We start from the raw sequence: 21,815 nt of genomic DNA, 5'->3' as shown, positions 1-21,815 counted from the left end.
TGACATATCAAGTTTACAACACCAAAAGAGAGAGTTAAAACACACACGAGCAAATGATACTTTATCTCTGTCTAGGTTTAGAAACATGCAGCTTTTGTCAGCATGCAACTACCATGACAAATATAAGCTGCATTATTTTTAAAGGAAATTTCAGTTGGAAAACATCCTGAAATTCTTTATTGAAATACCTGTATCAATAAAAATCTCATACTTAGATCTCATGATGTGTGGACAGAACCCTCATTTGACAGTAAGACTTATTGGGTATCCCAGTACTCTCAAGTAAGATTCATAGGTTGAAGTTTATGCTTTAATTATTCTCTTATTTCCTTAATAAACTATAGAATTGCTAGTTAATTACTAAACAGAAAAGCTAATGAGGAGCAATAGTCTGGATTACAAAAATAACTTTTCCAAAAAAACCCTACAAATTAGACCGTAAGCAACTAAAAACCCCATGAAATATGGAGTACGCCTGTCTTCTGTTTTCAAATACTTCCCATTATTATCAGATTAACTTTTTAAGCCCTGCTTTCCAGTAACTGGAAAGACTTGAAATTTGTTTTAGAATTAAATAGATTCTTGTGTATTTTCGCAATCTCACGAACTGTGCCAAATTACAATTAAGTTATGAGCTTCACAGTTTTTGAGATTTTGCTGGATTTTTCATTCTGTCTACTCCAATCTAAGTGTACTTACCTTCAACTGTTTAATCTATTACAATGTCACTGATTTTTTGCAAGGCTGTCAGTATTTGTCCCAAGCCTCTGTTTCTTCCAGGTGTGGTGCCACTTGAGAGGCAAAACATACTGTACTCCTTATTTTTTGCTGAGGAATAGGCCTTAGCCTTCTATGGCATTCATAACTTCAGAAAAGGATCTTTTTCTTAAGCCAACTAGAACATTATGAACCATTTTTCTCTTCTTTGAGCATGAAGATAACATTTAGTTACCACGTAACTGAAAAAGCAGAATTGTGAGCAAAGCTCTCTGTGAACAAACAGTCTGAGAGGCAGAAGAGGAGGAGGGAGGTGTTAAACAGCACAACTGAAACACTCCAAAAACTGCCTTTATCCTGCCCTGTGCCTGTTCTTTGGTAGCTGAAGTAGGAAACCTCAGCTTGCTACAAATAGTAAAACTCCAGCAGAGACACAGCTAACTCTGACTAATGAACTTAGTTTTAAGGTCACCCCAGAAGTGAATCACGTGAATATCATTAAGAGCAAAGATAGAAATGCATTCATTCTGCCCTTAGCAGTTGAATTTACAGCCATATATTCTTCATACTCTGGCTAATTGCAGTTATAAAATGGTACTGAACAGATGCATGCTGCCAGAATATTTTCCAGTTTTCCTTAATTATCAGATGGCAGTATGGCCTTCTGACACCCACTAATGCCTCCTTCAGCTCCACATGGTTCAAAAGATTATTAGATTAGACAGATCAGCGACTATACTGCAAGCAAGCCAGGATTTTCTGTCATGGAAAATTCATAGGTTATTTTTGGGTTTCTTTTTTCATTGGTCCAGCTAGAGGAAAAGGAGGGTCCTCCACGATACATGGCCAAAGCAACCGGCAGCACGTCAAAGGCGGTCTCTGCAGAGCCCAAAGATGCCCCAGTGCTACCTGTTTGCCAGCTCATAGCTTTAAGGAGCTATGTTTGCCCAAGTGCTGAGGATAAAAGGAGCACATTAGTAAATCTGAGTAACTAAAGCTAAATAGAGTATTGTTCATACCTTCTAAACTGGAAGACTATCTGGGGCACACAGGAAGCTCATTTGCTGGTGCTGTAGTTTTTAGTAATTAGGCCAGAATAAAACATCTACAGTTGTTGTTGCCAAGTGTCATTTTTAATCATATTTTGTAGATGAAAAAGAACAAAATTCCTGAGCAAATTTTTTGTAACTTACTTATTCAAAATCTCAGCCTTAGGATTACTATGATTAGGAGATGATTTTATATTGTTTAATGAAAACTACTTCTGATGCTTTGGTGAAAACTTCGACATGTTTTTTGCAAACATCTGAGATCAAAATTTAAAAAAACAATAAACCTATCAAAATCTTGAGTTAAACCAATTTATCTTTTTTGATAGTTTGAGCTCACAATAGGAGCAGATAATCCTAAGCATTTAAACCATACACTGCAATTATGCAACAATGTCATGACTTTACAAAAAAGTCTAAATAAAAGATATATCCAGGCATTTCTACTAAAACAATGAAAATTTTATTCATTGCTGGAAAACAATGCATAAAAGTGTTTATGATGTTTGTTAATTTGAGTTTTTGTTTCCTTTTTATAAGTATCATGAAAAAAAACATCTTACAAAATAATGTTAGGTTAATAAAAACATCTACAAAACAAAAAATTATAGTTAAAAAAATTATTTGTTGCTTTAAAATTAATTACCTAAAGTCCCATAAAATGAGACAGATACAATTATACAGTTACCTAGTATGTACTTGCTATAAGGAACAATACTTACAGAACAGAAAATCCTGTAAGCTGGATCACCTGTCTAATGAGCCTCTTTGCTGAAACACTGAATACTCTTAAATATAATGTATTGACATTTGCTTTGTGTTAGCCATGTTAAGATGTGCCACGATGAAGTGACAATTGTTTACTCTCACAGCCTTCAGTGAGATTCCAAAACTGCCAGATTACAGTCCAAAGCCTTTCCAAACTGTGACACTTTCAAAGGAAAACGTTAATATTTTACACCACTCTGAAGTCATAACACTTGTTCAGACTTTGAGAGCAGATTTTCACATATTTGGCAAATGAAATACATAGCCAAAAAGTGACTCTTTGATGATAAGATGATCAACTGTGATCAACAGATAAATCAGTTTGTTGGTAAATCAGGTCTTTCACAAGGACAAAACATCTTTGGAGGAGATCATATAAAATGAGCATTTTATTTTACGTAATACTTTAACTGATATGTTTTGAATTTTAAGTTAGCTATAAGTCTACACCAAAGGAATCACCCTACTCCTACTGACCTTCACAAAAACTCAGTAACTCTGTCACATTGTTTACTGTCACTTTAGATGGTGACAATGAAAAATAACTCATCTAAGTCTCCTAAAATAATGCTCTTGAACATTAAACAATACCCTATATTTAAATCCCTGTTTTTAAGTTTCTACACGACACAGAAATATTTACTGTGCTGTTACTGTCACTCAGCAAGTCAGCATCATACTTACCTTCCCAAGTGTTCCCACTACTGCTGGTCTGATCTCCTGCTAGGTGAGGAGTCCAGTGGGAAGCAGCACAACTGAAGTGACATCTTAATGAAGCACTTCTTAGGCAGCACACAGACTCGAGTCAATCACTCATCCAACATACACTTATTTCATTGGGGAGGGCTGATATGGATTAATCCTTTTGAGTTTAAATGCCTAGATCTTAATTTACTTAGGAAAAAGGAGAATGGCAGCTTAAAGAATAAACTATATGGCAGAAGGGTCTGTTCCATAGATTTACCACACCAAAAAAAAAAAAAAAAAAAAAAAAAAAAATCAGGAGGGAAAGCACAAAGAAATTTTGGAACGCAAGCAAAATATGTACTTCTGTTATTACAGACAATTTCTACTTTCCCCAAGGCAGTCAGTCTATCAGACAGATGTTCACTAAAAAGCCCAGCGTGGCTGACCCAGTAGCTGTCTTTCACACAGCACAAGGGCTGCCATTTCAGGGTGCAAGCCACCTTATGAAAACAAACACAACAAGAATGCCAGAAGTAGGGATTTGCTCTGGCATGACAAAAACAAGTCTTGTGTTGCTGCCAAGCTTCTCTTGGAAGCAGTTTTGGTAGGAGGTGACCAAAGCACCTTGCCCATGGTGAAGAGGCCAATCTCAGGTTTGAGTTTCAAGCAGAATGGTCAAAGATGCTGGAAATTTTAAGGAGTGCACACATTAGTTATAACTATTTTTTTAATCTCTGGTAATAGCAGAATAATGAAATCCCTTTTGAGAGATCAAAGACATATAAATGTCAATGATTAAGATGAACAAGGTATAAGCTTTTAGAAGAATTTGTCCAGTAGGTCTTGTACTAGTGAAGTAGTTACCTCTACATGCAACTCTAGGCAAGTGACAACTAACTCTTCTAAAAAAGAAGGGGATTATTGATATGATTTAAATGATAACTCTCTTTTTTAAAAAAATAATTATTGATAAAATCTGAATTTATGTGCTTCTAATATTTTATAATTTGTGATGTGAAAAATATTTTGCCCCATACAATTAAATACTCAGCCACAATTAAGTGGCTGATAAGGGTGATAAGTAAAATGAAATATATCTTTATATTCAGTTATTTCACATTGAACAGATCATATTACCTGGAAAGGGAGGAGGAAATCCTCACTAGCTTCAGTTAAATAAATCTTCATTCTATAAATCTAGGTTGTAAGGACTAGAAACATTGCAGAAAAAAAGTAATCAGCTCAATGGAAAATTATAACATCATACTAGTTTACATTGCCTTACCTTTAAGATATGAAAGAAAGAATTTAATTTCCCTTTCTAAGGTGATAAATTAGTGCAAAGAGAAGCAGTAGAACATGTGCAAACACAATGGGAGAAGAGGAGATGTGACATTAGAAGAAGAGCTTGATAAATCAGCAAGACAATAACATTCCAAACTGTAAAAATTCTGGAAAATAAAACCTATCAGAGACCACCTGGTTTGAAAGAAACGAGTGGGTCCTGAATCTTTGACAGAAATGAACTCTTGAAATCACATTCAAATAAACAGAATCTTGCTGATAACATGACTTAGTATTTCAGCTTTTCTAAATGTCAGTGGTTTTAATCAGTCTATTCAAGCACTGATTATTAACAAGATGAAAGGATGAATACACTAATTGAACAAAAGTGGGAAATACTGGATCCAGATTTTTTTTTCCCCTCTAGTGACTATTATTATTAAGGAAACATCTGCCAAGAGAGCCCTGCAAGTGGGTTGATAATCCTTTTCCCACCAAAAGCATGCATGGAGAAGCACACATTCTGCTTTATGCATAATTTATTTCTGAGGCTTAGTAATACCAGTCTCTCTGATGAGCTATTGTGATGCAGTACCTTTATTCTCCTTGGACACCTGTATGTAATAGCAGTAACCAAGTACACATCTCCACATCAAGTTACAATTAGAAGTAGCATATAAAATAATCATATAAATAATAAGGCCAGGGCTAACATTTAGCACTCCCTGCATTTGACCAGATGAATCAAAGCTGAAATAATTAGTAATTTTATCACAAATATTATACATCAGAGAATAGAGAAACCATCCTTACTGTTTCAGTTTCAAGCCCTTTTTGAATGATTTAGCAACAACAATTAAAAACCTTGATAAAGAAACCAGCAATGCAGAATGGGTTTTGTCAGTAACCTAATCCTGATCCATATTGATCTGACCAAAGTCAGGTGTTATTTTCATTGTTAATATTGCTTTACAAATCACACTGCTATCACCAGTTGACTGTTCCTTGAATGTCAGCCTGAAAATCAGACACCTTCCACAGAAGGTCTTCAAACCTAGGCTGTAGGCTGAACAGCAATTGCAGTTGCTCAGCTCAGTATCTTTTGCCAGAACTACATTTACAATTTATTGCTTCCTTATTCTCTGCCACAGTACAGTGGAGCCTTGCCCAGGGATAGTTGTTTGTTGGGATTAGATTCAGTTGCTTGCTGGTAGTCCTGCCCTACATTTATTTAATCTGTTTATGTAGACCTGGTGATTTTTGGAGCTTTTAAGGAAACAGTTAACATGGACGTGAAGTATTTCAGACATTATGATGAATGCTATGAAAGTATTTTATTTAATTAATTACTGCAATAAGAAGGGCAGAACATTACACAGAGACTTCACATGAAGTCTTACATATAAGAGTATGCCTAAACTTTTCACTTTAGGTATTTCCATATAGCAGGCTGTTAAGCTGATGTCTAGTCTAATGACAAAATCCTCAGAGAGTAGTGAAAGCTCTAGGTACTGGGAAAATACTCACCAAGGAACAAAGAAGTGATAAATAGTGCTCCACTACATACAGATTTAATTTACTTGCTTTCCAAAAAAAGATGGAAAAAGGACAAAGAACATGAATTCCCATTCTCCCTCCTCCATTGCACCGATTTCTATAGTAAGCAACACAATGGGGAAAGTGGACATTTAGCAGAACTTTTATCAATATCCTCTTACATAAACTCTATTCCAGTTTTCACCAGTACAGAACACAGAATCAGATGGAAAATTGTAGCTTCTAATAAGACTCTCAGAAAACAATAACTTCCTGAAAACTGGAGCAATGGTAGCTGGTAGAGTTTTTCAGATTTTCATTGAAGAAATATTAGAATAAAAGAACCTACATAATTTCAACAGTTAGAATTTTCAAATGTAGTTTAAATGACATTTTAAATGCACACTGCACAATTTTAGTACAGAATTTTAGACTTCAAGGGATGTTTAAACATCACTGTGGCTACAAGTTTTTTTTTAAAGAGTAAATTCCAGACTGTAGATTTTTATTTAGGAAAATAGATTCCAGGAATTTTAACTTTCATTCAGAAATTATAAACTAGAAAAGTCTTGATGATACACTGATACTAGTGGTTAATATAGCTCTGAGAGTTTCCTCCACAGCTACTAGCCTCAAGAATAACACTCTTCTAGAAATACTGGGAAGCAAGAAAAAAGTAAGGAAAAAATATATAGGCAACTATTTTTAAAAGTAGCAGTCGCAGATAAACAAAGAAACAGTAATTGCTGCTACACAAATAATAAAACTAGGTTCCAAAAAAATCTATAATCTGCCATTTCTCCAAATGACTAAATACTGTATTTTACATTATCAGTATTAGTAGGCTTATTCATAGAAAAAACATGAATAAGTGCTTGCAGGACTAGGATCTGACAAGATTATATTTAGAAATTAAATAGATTTTAGTAGTACATGGTTTCTTTTCCCACTTTTTTTCCCTCTTGTACGGGTGTACGTAATCTGCTTTTAGGTTTCTGGCTTGCCTGTTGTCCTTACCACCATTTACTGTTTCCATTTTTTACTGTCTTGTTTAATCATCACACCAATATTCAGGGTGACACAGAATTTTAATCTGTGCCACTTCATTCCAGCCCAGTTGACTAAGCAACAGAGGCAGAGATAAAAGGCACGAGTGCTGAGATCCACATTCTTACAGTGCAGAGGAGCAGTGTCCTGTGTCCAAAGGTCAGGCACCTGCATGAGTGCCTAGGGAAACGTGGCTTGGAGCACTCAGCCTCTCGGTGCTACTGCAGCAGCCCTAAGCACACCCTGACACTGAGTGAAACTACTTAGTCCAGCTCACAGGACCCCCGAGCACCATCTGAGCTGCATTTCCCCTCACCACCGCTGTCAGCTTGTGAGGTCACAGCTCTCTGCTCCTGAAGCATCAGGGATCACTCATGTGCACTTCCATGGGATCCTTTGGTCTGCCCGCAGGACAGCTGAGATGGAACTGCAGTCACACCAGCCTCCTGGGGGAACAGCTCACACACATCCACAGAGCACATGAGCCCCCAGAACAGTGATCATGCCTCAGAATTAAACAACAGAGGGAATAAAAGTACAATTAACATGCTCTTGTCCTCTCAGACCTGCTGGTCCAATGCAAAGTCACTCAGTGTCTTAAAATAAGTACAATGACCAGCAGAGGCATGTGGTAAATTAACAATGAAAGCCAAGAAAGAGAGAGGCCTGAGTGGAAGAATCATGCAACTATAAAGTGAGAGGACTTCTCAAGTAGGGAAGTGAACAGAAAAAAAAAAAAAAAAAGAGTAAAAAAAAAAAAAAAAAAGTAACAGCAGCTTTAGCAGAAATCTTGGAAGTGCTGTATCTGACACTGAATTTGACATTTAGGTTGTACCTATCTGCATAAATTTCTTCCCCTGACCCAAGTTCTACAAGATGGGCTCTGCTCATCTAAGCCTCCTTTCACCAATATGAATCAGCTTCGGGACAGTAACGGAAGGTCTCCAGGCACACTATCTTCATTAACAATTAGTGACTCTCTTTGCACACGTGGTAACATGCCTGCTTCTCCTCTTGGGGGTCAAGAGACATAAAGTGCAACACAATGAGATAAGAAAGAAACAATGAGATGCTTATCCCATGTTTAAGAAAAGCAAGAAATGAAACCAGGTGTTTCAGGTGCTGTTTCCCTGGAGGGTCTATACAACGCTAGGTTGTGTGAGCATCCTCACAGCCCAATGAAGTTGTTATGGGCACTCTCATGTGGAATCTTCTAGCACCATGGTAGCTGGGGAAATTTGATGGTATGGTGAAAAGTCAGTAGATGGGGCTTTGCAACTGGGAAGTAAAATTCCCAGTAAGAATGGGGAGCAGAAGATCTCTCTGCTGATTGTTAGAAGTACTTATTATAAACAAGAAGAAAGCCTGAATTACATGCTCAGTAAATGCTCACAGAAACAACACAACAAATCCATGTAGCATTCTACCTGTGACAAATGAAAGCATTTCTACAATAACTATACTAATATGATCTCACTGTTGACTCCAGAGACTCCCATGAAAAAGCACTGTTTAAAATTAAGCACTTTATGTACCACACCTATGTTTTACCAGCAAAACCAATCACCTTATGATTCACTAAATTTAGCTTATTTCTTAGGATAACAGGGTCTTCTTGAACTTCCTAATATACCAACAGTATCCTGCTCTCTCTTACATTCATCAGGGCTGATACATGAGTTTTAACTCTACATTAAATTGGCATGCAGTACAGTTTACACCTTCCTTAGTGTGACTGTCATTTCAGTCTTGGAAATTTGCACTTCAGAACATTGTTTTCACAACAATAGATACTTTAAATTGAAATGGTCTAGAAAATCTTGTGTCCAAAATAACACTGATAACAAAACCCAGATGTACTTGGTCTTTCTGAACCATTAAAATCCTACTTTAACAAACCACATAAAACAGGGTTCCTGTTTTTTCTCTAGGAATTACTCTAGAAAGACTAACATTTTACAAAGTTAGCTAGTAGAACACATTGCAATACATGCTGAAAACCAAACTAAGATAAAACCCAGTTATATTTTGTAAAGTTTCTTTAAGTATTTTAGGTCCTTGCCAATTTACCGGCCTTTAAAGAGGCCAGCAGAATTTTACTGAAATGACAAACATATATTTTGCAGAATAAAAATAACTATCTCTGAATGAAATATAGCAATAGGTTCCCGAAAGCATTAATCTGAAATGGTTCAAGTAATTGAAACACACGTGGGCTGTTTTACATGCAAGCGACACAGCCCTAGCACAGTGGAAACACGCAAGAGAATTATCCTCCGAGAGGATTTTATTTCAACCCAGAAACAACGCTAAGCAAACTTCACAAACAAATGCATAAAGAGCCAGAGCTCATAGTAACAAAAACAAAGCTCAGAGTTGAGTGTCCCCTCGCGTACTCTCTCTGCAGTTCACACCTGCCCATAAGCCCTTGTTTTATTCTTTTTTCTCCTGAACGCTCGGGACTCGCTGCCCAGGTGGGGCCACACGCTCCCGCTCAGCGCCCGCCTCGCGTCCCTCCGGGGCTCTCCGCGGCACCTTCCGAACTCTACACACGCCAACGGCTCGCAAAAGAAACGTAACGCAAAGCAACATGTGCTCAGAAAGTAACAACAACAGCAAAAGAGAAAAGCTCTATCTTACACACGCTGCTCACCACTACCTGTGCGGAGGAGCGCCGAGCGCGCTCACCTGCCGAACGCGCCCGCCCGCCGGCTCCGCTCGCCCTCGGCCCGGCCCCGCTCCCGCCGGCCCCGGCACACGGCAGCAGCCGAGAGCGGCCCCGGCCCCGCTCCCGCCGGCCCCGGCACACGGCAGCAGCCGAGAGCGGCCCCGGCCCCGCTCCCGCCGGCCCCGGCACACGGCAGCAGCCGAGAGCGGCCCCGGCCCCGCTCGCTGCCCACCTGCCCCGCGGCCGCGTCCCGCAGCGCCGGCGCCCGCCGGGTCCCGCCACCACCTGCTGCCGCGGGCCAGCCCGGGCGGGCGGGGCGATGGCGGGGGCGGGCCGGGGGCGTTGGGGCCGGTCCCGGCGGCCGGCGGAGCTGTCCTGCACCTGACACCCGGGTGCGTCCCGCCGGGGCGGGCAGGCGGCGGGCGGAGAGGGAGCTGCACCGAGCGCTCCCTTGGCAGCGAAGTTTCTCCTCACAGCGCGGGCGCTCCCCTCCTCGCTTAAGCCACTTCCAGCGCTGCGGCGCTTCCTGTCGCGCATCCCGTACTCCGCCAGGCGCCCGCCGGGACCGTGTGGCCCCTCAGTGCTGCTGCCGAACCGGCCGAGGCCGGGCGGGGTGCGCTCGGCCCCGCTGGGTGTTACCTGTCCGTGCAGCGCTCCGCGCAGCAGAGCCCCGCCGGGGCGGCGCGGGGTCCGCGGGAGCCATCGGGGACCGATTCGGAACCGCCGCGGCCGCTCCGCGCCCGGGGACGAAGCGGTTAAAGCCGAGCAGCGCCGGGGGAGGAGGTTTGGGCCCCGCCGGCCGCCGTCCCGCCGCGCCCGCCCCGCGCCGCCCGCCTGATTCAAAGCGGCGCCATGGCGGAGCAGGGCCTGGGCATGGCCTCCATGATCCCCGCGCTGCGGGAGCTCGCCGGGTAGGCCGGGCCCGGCGGCCGCCGTGCAGGGCGTGTGTGTGCGGGGCTGGCTGCGCTGGGGAGGCGCGCCCGGCAGGTGTGGCGGGGAGGGGGACAAGGAGGTGTGCGAGGTGTCCTGCGGCCGGGCCCGCGCCTTCACCTGAGCTGGGCCCTTCTCCCGCCACCTGCCCGGTGCTCCTCTCTCCCTCCCGGGTGGCGCTGGCACATCCCGGCGTGAGCGGCCTGGTGCCTCAGAGTGCCCGGTCCGAGGCTGCGTGTGCTGTGAGCGCTCGCTGAGAGCCACGCGAGCTGCAGCATGCCGGCCTCTGCAGTGTTAATGGCAGCACGGGCACTGTAGCTTTGTACAGCAATAAACAGCGAGCTGATGTGGAGGTACAATTGTATACCGAAGATGTGACCCTACGAGACCTGATTGCTGTGGGACAGGCCAGTCACTAAAACAAGAAAATTGAAAAAAAACCCCAACCACGCCTCCCCCCACCTTCAAACCACTATACACCACCAAGAAAACCATTTATGTTTATTTTTGAAGACTTCTAGAAGAAAATGAGTGTTTAACATTAAACTGTTGAGATAGACTTCCAAGTTATTATTTTGTACTTTACAATTGGTAACATCAATATATCATTCTAATTGCAGTGCTAGTCCAGAAGAATACAACACAGTTGTGCAGAAACCAAGACAAATACTTTGCCAATTCATTGACAGAATTCTTACAGATGTAGATGTTGGTAAGCATTGCAATCCTCTAATATAAAACTGTCTGCTTTATACTTTAAGTAATTCCTGCCAAAAATAAAAGTTAAGACACTATTAAGAAAGTTTTAGTTGAATACAATGCCATTTTATTACCTAGTTTTTAATAAAGTCAGTGATGAAGTATTTCGCATTGGGATGTGAAGTTCCCTTGTAAATAAACCATACACACAGACCCCCAAGGAAGGAGGGGTGAGTGTAGTGCAGGGTTGTATGGAAACGAATGCTCACAACATTGAAAAGCAGGAGTGTCATGTAATGTCACTGCTATGAGTAACAGAGCTTGCAATTCTTAATATTCACATGTGTCTTTCAGAACTAAAATCTTGTCTGAATCTCAGATAGTTTCCTTCTTGTTCTAACTAACACTGGATAGGATCCCTGCAGGATCTGGATAAATCTGATACGAGTCAGATACCTGTTTCAATGGAGCAGCATTAGATATGTTCAGTGTTTTGTTAAACTTTCTGCTTCAGTAAGCTGACTTTGCCATTTAAAACCTTTTATATTCTGGGCATTTGAAACAATTCCCAGCATTGTTTTTTTATCAAGACTGTAAACCTAGGGAAATGTTAAGTATTTGCTGTTCTTCACTCAATACACAGTTGGATAGAATTTTAACTGAATGTTAATGCGTTTGGGGTTAATAATATTTAATAAGTAATTCATACTTTTCTTCATACAGTTTGGAGTCACAGAGAGGGTTACAATATGCATACAATTATCTTCATAGATTAATAAACATATTTTCAATAAATATTTTGAAGGGTTTAATACCATATCATAATATTTTATATTTTTTATTTTCTCATAAAGTGTAAGCGCAATTTTATGTGGTTTATTGCCATGCTGATTTCTTCTTTTTTTTTTTTTTAAGTTGCCTTGGAACTGATTAAGAAATCAGATTCACAGCCAAGTTCTGTGATGTTGCTGGATTTTATTCAACATATCATGAAGTCTTCCCCACTTATGTTTGTAAATGTGGATGGAAATCAGGAGGAAACTGAATGCAGTTGCATTGGTGAGTTTGTTGAAAATGTTTATGTTGAAGCTTGGTATTTTCAAGATTTAAATTTGCAACAGAATGGGAAAAAAGGCAGATATGTAAGTTGATCATTATAAATTTATAAGTTAATATGATGATAGACTTTGAATATTGTGAATGGATTAACACTTGTGATAATGGAAATTTCTCGGGACAGATTTTGACATTATCCATTACCATTGCATAGATATATCATTATATACTGTTGATGAGATATGGTGTACATGTACTCATTGCCTGAGGGTGTTTTTTGGACAGAGGAAAATGTCTAGAAATTCCACTGTAAAGTGTGTGTCTTACATTCCCAACCCCCATGTTCTTCCCCCTCTTTTTTTTCCTCTTTTTCAATGAGATCTGCTGAATAAATATCCCAGTGAAGACTCTGTTTACGATGCCTACATGCATTTCTCTCAATGTGTTTAGTTTTAGTGGTAAGCAATCTGCTCTTAGGGAGGTTCTCAGTTGGAGAGTTTAGTTTTTATCTTAATAATAAAGATTCTCTTTTATTGTCCTAGAATTTAGTAACTGGATCATAACAAGGCTTCTTCGTATTGCTGCAGCTCCAAGCTGCAACACATTGCACAAGAACATTTGTGATGTCATCTGCTCTTTACTTTTTCTGTTTAAAATGAAGAATGGCTCCATTTTTGAAGCACTAACTAAAGACTTGCTACAGCTTTTTCAAGACTTAATCATCTTGCATGAAAGAGATACACAGAAGCATCTCTGGGGAGATGGACTCGTCTGGCCAGTGACTGTACAGAGATTTTCCAGCAATATAAGTGACAAAGTGGGATATTTAAGATTGGCACCATTACAGCTGATGAGTATGCCAAATATAGAATATTTGGAAGTTGTATTGATGTCTATTCTGACAAATATTGTTGCAGATATCTTTTTTTTTGTAAGACAAGATATTATTCTCTGGGGGATAGGCTGCTCACTGTTAGAGTATGGCAGTCCAAAAGTTAAAACTTTGGCAATGAAGTTTTTGGTGAAGTTAATTCATTTAGGAGGACCTCCAGAACAGCTGGCCAGTGTTTTCTTCACGGTCTTTTTTGAAATTCTACATTCAGCACTTGAAATGGATACTGAGGAATCGGAACTCTTTGGAGAACCACTCTTACTGTTGGTGAGGACATTGCTGCCTTTTGAAGCAGATTCTTACAAAAATATTGAACCTGTCTACTTGAATATGCTGCTAGAGAAGCTCTGCTCATGGTTTGAAGGGGATGTTTTTAGGTGCCTTCAGTCTGAAAAGCTGAAAACTGCTTTTTGCCATATACTGCAGTATTTTCTGGAGTTTGTTCCGACTGGCTATGAATCTGCCTTACAAATAAGAAAAGCCCGTATCACTGCCATATGTAGAATTTTTGTGAATGTGCTTGGAACTCAGGAAGAACAAGAGGTAGGTTTATTTTAAAAACTGAATTTATTGTATGAATAGATCATATACAAAAACCTATACCTATGCAAAGACGAAAATCTAGGAAATTTAATTTTTAGTTTCACGTTTAGGTTGATACTCCTTTTTTCTCAACTGTTTCACATGTTTGTATAGGTCAGGGTTCTTAAATCTGTTGGATGTAGCTGAACTCTTGTTTTTCAGGTGTATTAAACTGTAAGCTATGCAGGCACAACTGTCTGTCCATAATCATGATACAAGATGGGAGTAAAGCCCAGAGTGCACTCATATGAGGGCAGCTTTGCAAGTAGTGTGCAGTAGTTTGAGATGCTCTTCCTTTCCAACCATTTGCTCTTAGTCATGTTTGTTAGAGACAGGTAGACAGAAAAGATTAAATTAAAATTGAGTCAATGGTTTATGTTGGCAGGGACCTTTAAAGGCCAACTAGTCCAACTCCCTGCAATAAGCAGGGACAGCTTCAACTAGATCAGGGTTCAGAGCCCTTCCCAACCTGACCTTGAGTGTTTCCAGGGATGGGGCATCTACGACTTCTGGACAACATGTGCCAGTGTGTCACCACCCTCCTAATAAAAAATTTCTTCGTGATACTCAACCTAAGTAAACACTGTTTTAGTTAAGAAGCATAACAAGGTTTTGATAATGAGTTGTTGATATGCTGAGTGCCTCTATTCCATATATTCATCTGTGTATCCTACCTGTTTGTTGAACGTTGTGTGTCTCTGTGATGGTTTTGTTAGCAAGGTATTACAGCAGGAACTGGAAAAGAGCTGAAGAAGCTGCATCCTCTCTGGTAGCAGCACAGGAAACTTTATTGCTCATAAGAGCTTTCATCTTGTAATTAAGTTTTTTGAATGGAAAAGTATTTATGAGCTTTTTTTTACCATGATATTTTGCAACTTAATATTTTAAATCAGAAGCGATAATGCCGAATCTTTAAGTAAGGCAGAGCATACATCATGGTACCTCTGTTGTTTGTCCATCCCAGTATTTGGTGAGTCCACTGTATACAGCATTAAAAACAGAAGCAGAAGAAATCTTTGAGGAGATTCAGCAGAACCAGCTGGAGAGCTCAGATACTGATGGGTGGAGCAGCAGCAATGATGAAGTTCCAGAGAAAAGACGACGACTGAGCCTACCCACAAAACACCAAAAGAAATCACCTGCACCTTTAATGTATGACACTTAGTAACTACTTTTATAATAATTTGAATAATGAATGACAACTTCTTGAGGCAGTTTCTTCTTAACAGATTGAAAGAGCTTCAGGGGGAAAAAATTAAATTTTGAGGGATCAAAATCTACTGGTGATTTTTAAGCCAAACTTTAATTAAAGAGAATGTTTTGAATGTGTTCAATGAAAATTTTGTTCATTTTTTCACACTGAAAACAATGCTGAGAGCATCCATAGTGTGACAGAATTGTGTGTGGCTGTGCTGTTGCACTGGATGTACTTAAAGCAGGTCTAGTTAAGACAAGTTATGCTCAGGTGAACAAAACCAGTTCTCTCAGCCTCTGCTTGTGCTGTGCGCCATGATTATCTTGGACTTGTGCCAGCAGTTGATCTCTTTCTTGTCTTTGGACACTCAGAATTGGCTTGGGCATGCTGTGCTTCAGGGGTGGGCTTGTGATCAGCCTTCACTCTGTGTGCAGCCCAGGGTGTAGTTGACCTTCTTTGAAAGAAGGTCACACTTGCTCTAATATTCCACTTTTCTACCAGCCTGCTGCGTCATTTTCTCCAAAGTTGCTCATTCATTAGTCAGCTCTGTCTGTTCTATTGCATCAGGGTTTGTTGGGGTTTTTTTTGCCAGTTGCAGGACTTGTCTTCTTCATGAAGATCTTGTCAGCCTATTTTTGTAGACAGTTGAAGTCTTGTGAACATGCAACCCACTTTTCTCCACAGAGCTGCCTGTCTCATTTGAAAGGAATTGAATGAATGAATTGCCTGTCATAAATACATGCTGGCTGTTTCCAGTCTCCTTCTTGTCCCTCATGCAGGTAGAAATGAGTTCAAGGAAGACTTTTTCCTAGGGATAAGATTAGGCTGACAGGCATGTAGTTCCTTGGATTCTCTTTTTTTTGCCTTTCTCAATGATGGGCATAACGTTTACTGTTTTATAGTTGCCAAGACCTTCCAAGGACTGTAGAGTTATGCATTTATAGCCTTTCAGATAAGTCTTATATGAGTCATACTAAAATTCAGAGTTAGGATATTTTCCTTCCAAAAAACACATTTAAGCTAAAGCTTCATTTGGTATTTTCCTAATCCTGTATCAAATATGGATTAGTTCTGGTTTTGCTACGATTATCTTTTCTGAAATAAAGTATATGTTGGAAAATAATTAATAAGGTCAAATTGCAGACTTAGCCCTGTAAACATGAAACTGAAGAGTGCTCTGTGGAATGCCATCACTAAGAAAGCTGCATCCTTAATATCTGTCCTTGAGGAAGAAGTTCTGCCAGGGGATGTTCTTCAGACTGTGGAAGGGATTGCTGTAATTCTGCGATTGGCTGCTCTGTGCATAGTTCATTGTTCTCCCCCAACAGATTCCACCAGGTAAAAGTACCAAGGGGAAGCTGTGGGACCAAGAGTTTCATGTAACTCATTACAATTTGTGTAATTAATGCTTGTCTGTGTATCAGGATCAATATTGGGTGGGTCCTGTACATTTTGAAGAAGTACATTTTTATACTGACTTGGCTTACAAGCAGTTAATATTAAATGTTGTTTGTTGCATTTGTTGCATTGATGTGATTTCTGTTTTAACAGTAAAGAACGTGGAGTGTCTCATCCATGTAACTCTGATACGTGTAAGAATACTCCAAGCTCCTTGGATTCAATGGTGAATATTCAGTTCAAGTGGATTTCCTCTGATCTTACCACAAGAGTAGTGAGAGTCTGCGGAAACCTGTTAGAGGCTGCTACGCAGATTGTTAATCTAGAACAAGTGATTGACAGAATGGTAAAAATCTTTGATGCTTTGCTATATGCACAAGGTAAGAAACCCTTAAAGGTTGTCTTTAAGTTGAAAAGTCTTCACACAAATCCAGAGATACCAAAGTTACGTTCATTCTGCTACTCATGTGTTGCATCTATTTAATGAGATTTTTTAGGTTTTTCTAGGAGATTTTTAGGTTACTAGGTTATTATAGGAGATTTAGGTTATGATTTAGCACTATATGATTTGTTATTACATGCCTAAGAAGTAGGATATCAACATGTGGGAATAATGTTATGAATCTTTTTTGATAGAAAAAGTAATAGTTTATAGTAAATTAAGAACATAAAATGTTTTATAAACTCTATAGAGCTGAAAAAGTATATTTTTGTTGTTGTTTTGTTGTTTTTTCCCCCTAGTGAAAATTCCACTGGATGATCAGATTCTTGATGACTTATGTGGATTGCTGTCTCTACCCTGGATTTACAGCCATCCTGATGAGTCTTCTTTTAAGCCGTCTATCTGGGGATTTGGTCCTGTAGTTTTGAGTCAAAAAGCTGCACAGAGTTTTTGTAAGTATGTTAAAGTATATAAAGCCTAGTTCCACTTTGGAATGATTATTCTAAAGTAAATTTATTTTATTTGCCTTCTCATGATAAGTGATGGTATTAAAAGTTTAAATCAAGTAATTGCTTGCTTTTTTTTTTCTCTTTAGCACCCCGAACTCAGTCATACTGTGTGTTTCTTTTAACTCTCTTCCCAAGAAGCATTCATCTGGATTGGAGAAAATCAGTTTATCACTGGGCATTACAAAGTCACCATGAAATAATTCGGGCTACTTGTGTTAAAGGATTCTCTCTCCTGCTTCATCCTGTACAGTCCTGCAGCATGATTCCCGGAGCTCTTTTGTATGTATTTATGCAGCTTTTCTGTCTTTGTGCAAAAAGAAAAATGGTCAAATAATAAATGGAGTATAAGCACAAAATAAATGTTTATTTCATATGAAATTTGCTAGATCTTAATTTCAGAAATCAGAATAGGTGCCCATGATGATGTCTGTGTGACAGAATACTGTTCACTTACCATCTCAGTATAGAAGGTCCTTTGCTAGCTGAAGACCCCAATTTAAATTAGGGAGGGAAGGGAGATATCTCTGTCAGTGAAATCCATCTTGTATCCATATGTCTCTTAAAATCTTTGCAGCTTCTCTGCCTTTTTCATATATATCTTGGTGTCTTCTGTCCTTTTGTGTTAGTCTTCAGTTTCTTCTTTACTGCATGCCAGCCTCACCATGCCCAGTGCTACTTCAAACATTTAACAGAACATGAGGGTGATCTGAAAAGGAAAAAGATGATTTAGTGAGACAGATCCTTAACCTGTCCTGATAGTACTCTCAATGTAGTTAGAGAACTAAGACAATGTAGAAAAACAGATTTCTAGGTAAATGATTTATTAAAATGATTTCATTTTTCTTTCCATTTCAGAAATCAAATCAAAGATGAATCTGAGCTAGTCAAGGAGGCTTGTGCTGCTATAGTTGGGAAGTTATCTTGTTGTCTTTCTGGTCCATTCCATGTACAGCCTTTCTTAGCAGACTCTGCAATTAAGGATGTTACTCATGATATTTTGTGTAGCAGCCTTACTGTGACTTCTGCTCATGGAAGAACCTCTTCTCTGCAAGCCAGTGTTTTCAAGCCCTTTTTCATTCTACTTGAGGGCAAAGCACCCAGTTCAGTAAAGCTAGGTATGTGGCTTTACCTTTAGTAACATTTTACACTTCCATCTGAGGTACTAAGTCACTATATCTGTACGTTTCCCCATTCCTTTTATTCTATGTTGGATTTTAATAATTCTACTCATGTTTGAAGTGTTGTATTTCAATTGATATCACTGCTGATATTTAATGTTGTCAGTGGCTTAAATTTGGTCTAGGGCTACATCTAAAAATATAATACTTGATAAAATCTGAATTTTAAATATTTTCTTAGGTTTTACAAGATTTATTCTTTTGGTTGAAAAAATAAAGTGTACTTCATGGTTTATTTGCCTCACTCTTTTGTGCACTTCAGTAGATTTTCAAAAAGTACTAAAAGTATGGTTTTTTTTTCCTCCTCCAACCATGCCATCCAGCATTTATAGAAAATATACCTCATCTTTGCAAACACCTGGATTTTAATACTGATGAGTCTAGTGTGAAGACTCTTGTTGGGTCTTTATTAAGTCTAATGGAAGATCCAGACAAAGATGTAAGAGTGGCTTTCAGTAACTGCATCAAGAACATACTAGAATCCTTAGACTCTGAAGAAGGATTTGTAAAAGAGGTGAATTCATGTTTATTTTTGTGTTTTGTTCCTAACTTACTATGGTTTTTGTTTATGGTTTTGTAGTGTCAAATGTTAACATTAATTTGTTTTTGTTTTCCTGTGTACCAGCTGTTTGTTTCAAGGATGAAAGAAGCCTACACAAATGCCAAAATGTCAAGAAATAATGAGCTTAAAGATACCTTGATTGTCACTACAGGAGATATTGGAAGGTATTTTTGATAGTATCTTGAAAACTGCTAAGTTGTGTCAGTTTGCAATACAAAGTGCCTTTTCTTTAAGTGTAAGATTAAATTACTTATATTGAAGTCATCCTTTCCCTGAGTCCATTGCAATTGTACAGAGCTGTTGATTCCTGTGCGACATTCCTCATTTTCTTCTGCCCTGTCATAGGAAATACAGATAAGCCATGCAAATACAAGCATGACACATTTTGCATGATGTCAATTGCATGTTCTTAAGTCATTTTATAAATGCAACAATTCCGTTTTACTTTTTAATCCTTTTTATTCTACTTACTTTGTAAGGGCATCCAAAGGAGAATTGGTACCATTTGCCCTCTTGCACTTGTTGCACTGTTTGTTGTCCAAGTCACCTTCGGTGGCCGGAGCAGCGTACACGGAAATCCGGGCCCTGGCAGCAGCCAAGGCCATAAAACTCCAGGCTTTTTTCAGTCAGTACAAGAAGCCAATCTGTCAGGTAAAAAGAGTGTGGTTTAGAAAGTGCATATATTTGGGTTCTTTGTGTATAGTTTGAAAATGGAAGTCAAGGTCAAAATTGCAGTATTGCTCTAAGTGAAATCTAATAGGACAAGAAATAAATTGTTTTAAGGAAAAACTCTAAAACATTCAGGAACTAATGGGAAATCTTTAACTTTTTTGTGATCTCTCCTCAGTAATGTTGCTTCTCTGCTTTATTTCCTAGATTATTCATTCTGAAATAGAGGCTCTTGCATTCTGTAGTACTATTGCTGCAAGACACTATGGTTTAAAATTGTAATTGAAGTCAGCCTTGCACAGGCATAATTCTGCCATGATTGATTTAGGTTTTTCGTAATATCCATTATCTAATGACAAGAAGTTCTGTTTAAAAAGAAAATTGTCAAAAGCAGATCTTTGTAATTTTGAATATTTTTTTAGTAATGCAATGAATCCAGAGTTGCAAATTTGAATGTAATTATTAAGTGGGTAATCCAGTTCTGTTGCAAAGTAATAATCATAGATCTATGTGCAATAAATGAGAGAGGAAAATGATGCATAGAAAGACCAGTGAAACTTCTGTGTTTAATTTTAGGGCGTGAACAGGGAGGAAAATAATACTAAATACCTATTTCTTCATGTTTAGTTTCTAGTGGAATCCCTGCACTCCAGCCAGATGGTGGTGTTGAGTGCTCCATGCCAGGGCAATGAACTGCAGAAAGAAACAGTTGCTCACCAGAGAGAAATGGCTCTGGACATGTTATCTGAGATTGCCAGTGTATTCGATTTTCCAGATCTAAATCGCTTTCTCTCAGTAAGTTGGTCAGTCCTTTTGATATTTTGTGTTTGTGCTTGTGAATTTCAATTTTAATCCACACTTTCTCTTGGGAATGCTGCAAGTGAGAGTGCAAGTGCAGAAGAACAGTTTTATCAAGGAGATTTAGAGGGATGGCTACAGTGCCAACTCAAGTATGATGGATAAGGAGCTAAAGTTTAGAATGCTCATTAAGTATGTCTGTATTGATGATTTGGTGCACTTGGAGGCATCCTTTGTAAGGTGTGATTTTGCATGGTGTCAGCTTTCTTATTTCAGAAGAAAGTTACCATTCTGTGGATACAGATCTTTTTGATCTGTTAGATATCTGTTTTACTGGAACTTTAAAATTCCGGTAAATTGTTCCAGTAGCTTCAGAATCATATTTGTGTTTTGCTTGTTGGTAGATGGGAAGTGCCCAACTGTTAAGCCAGCAGTGTTCTAGCTGAATCATAGGCTGGGTGAGTGTTGTGTGTGGGAATGTTGGCTTTTTGGTTTCTTTGGGTATTTTTAAGATTTCCTTTCGTGCGGAATCTGGGTTGATACAAAAATGCTAGCCTACTTTTTGTTTACATATTTCTTAGTATGGATTAGATGAAGCAGCTCCTGAAGTAATTATTTCTATCTGCATATTTACTAGATATATTAATCTTATTAAATATTTTCTCTGTTCATACCTATGGTCATAATTATGACCAGACACATGTTGTGGTACTGACACAAATGGAACTTAGCCTAACCCTGGGGTTTTGGAGGGTTTGTTTGTTTGTTTTTTCCATTAACTGTAGTTCTTTGTTTACCAGCGGACTCTGCAAGTTTTGCTTCCAGACCTTGCAGCCAAAGCCAGTCCTGCAGCCTCCACACTTATCAGAACCATAGCAAAACAACTGAATGTGAACCGAAGGGAGATTTTAATCAATAACTTCAAATACATCTTCTCTCACTTGGTCTGTTCCTGCACCAAGGATGAGCTGGAGCGGGCACTGCATTACCTCAAGGTAAATTGGCATTTTCTCTGTTACAACTGCACATTAGGAGCAGCAGTTGATGTATAGTGAGCTTTCTGCTTTATTTAAATTAAGGTATTGCAAAGCAGAGGTTGGGAAATTGCATATGGAAATTTTTTTTTCTTATTGTTTATAATCACTTCCA

At 39.1% G+C, this 21,815-nt stretch overlaps 2 protein-coding genes across 2 annotated transcripts in view; one reads left to right on the top strand and one right to left on the bottom strand.

Moving 5' to 3' along the window:
• PLS1 (plastin 1) overlaps positions 1 to 10,285 on the bottom strand; it is a 43,002-nt gene extending 32,717 nt beyond the window's left edge. Inside the window, exon 1 of the mRNA XM_021536934.3 lies at positions 10,138 to 10,285. The gene's annotated coding sequence lies outside the window, so the exon portion shown is untranslated. The remainder of the gene's footprint in view (positions 1 to 10,137) is intronic.
• Positions 10,286 to 10,600: 315 nt separating this feature from the next.
• ATR (ATR checkpoint kinase) overlaps positions 10,601 to 21,815 on the top strand; it is a 38,818-nt gene continuing 27,603 nt past the window's right edge. Inside the window, exons 1-15 of the mRNA XM_031505647.2 lie at positions 10,601 to 10,667; positions 11,307 to 11,398; positions 12,301 to 12,444; positions 12,984 to 13,876; positions 14,880 to 15,067; positions 16,254 to 16,448; positions 16,662 to 16,888; positions 17,250 to 17,402; positions 17,546 to 17,738; positions 18,315 to 18,574; positions 18,961 to 19,151; positions 19,263 to 19,363; positions 19,679 to 19,850; positions 20,496 to 20,663; positions 21,467 to 21,661. Of these exons, the coding sequence (XP_031361507.2) occupies positions 10,609 to 10,667; positions 11,307 to 11,398; positions 12,301 to 12,444; positions 12,984 to 13,876; positions 14,880 to 15,067; positions 16,254 to 16,448; positions 16,662 to 16,888; positions 17,250 to 17,402; positions 17,546 to 17,738; positions 18,315 to 18,574; positions 18,961 to 19,151; positions 19,263 to 19,363; positions 19,679 to 19,850; positions 20,496 to 20,663; positions 21,467 to 21,661 (3,231 nt within the window). The 5' untranslated portion in view covers positions 10,601 to 10,608. The remainder of the gene's footprint in view (positions 10,668 to 11,306; positions 11,399 to 12,300; positions 12,445 to 12,983; positions 13,877 to 14,879; positions 15,068 to 16,253; positions 16,449 to 16,661; positions 16,889 to 17,249; positions 17,403 to 17,545; positions 17,739 to 18,314; positions 18,575 to 18,960; positions 19,152 to 19,262; positions 19,364 to 19,678; positions 19,851 to 20,495; positions 20,664 to 21,466; positions 21,662 to 21,815) is intronic.

Source organism: Lonchura striata, chromosome 10 (assembly GCF_046129695.1).
Source record: "Lonchura striata isolate bLonStr1 chromosome 10, bLonStr1.mat, whole genome shotgun sequence".
NCBI lineage: Eukaryota > Metazoa > Chordata > Aves > Passeriformes > Estrildidae > Lonchura > Lonchura striata.
This window is presented reverse-complemented; position numbering and strand designations above follow the sequence as displayed.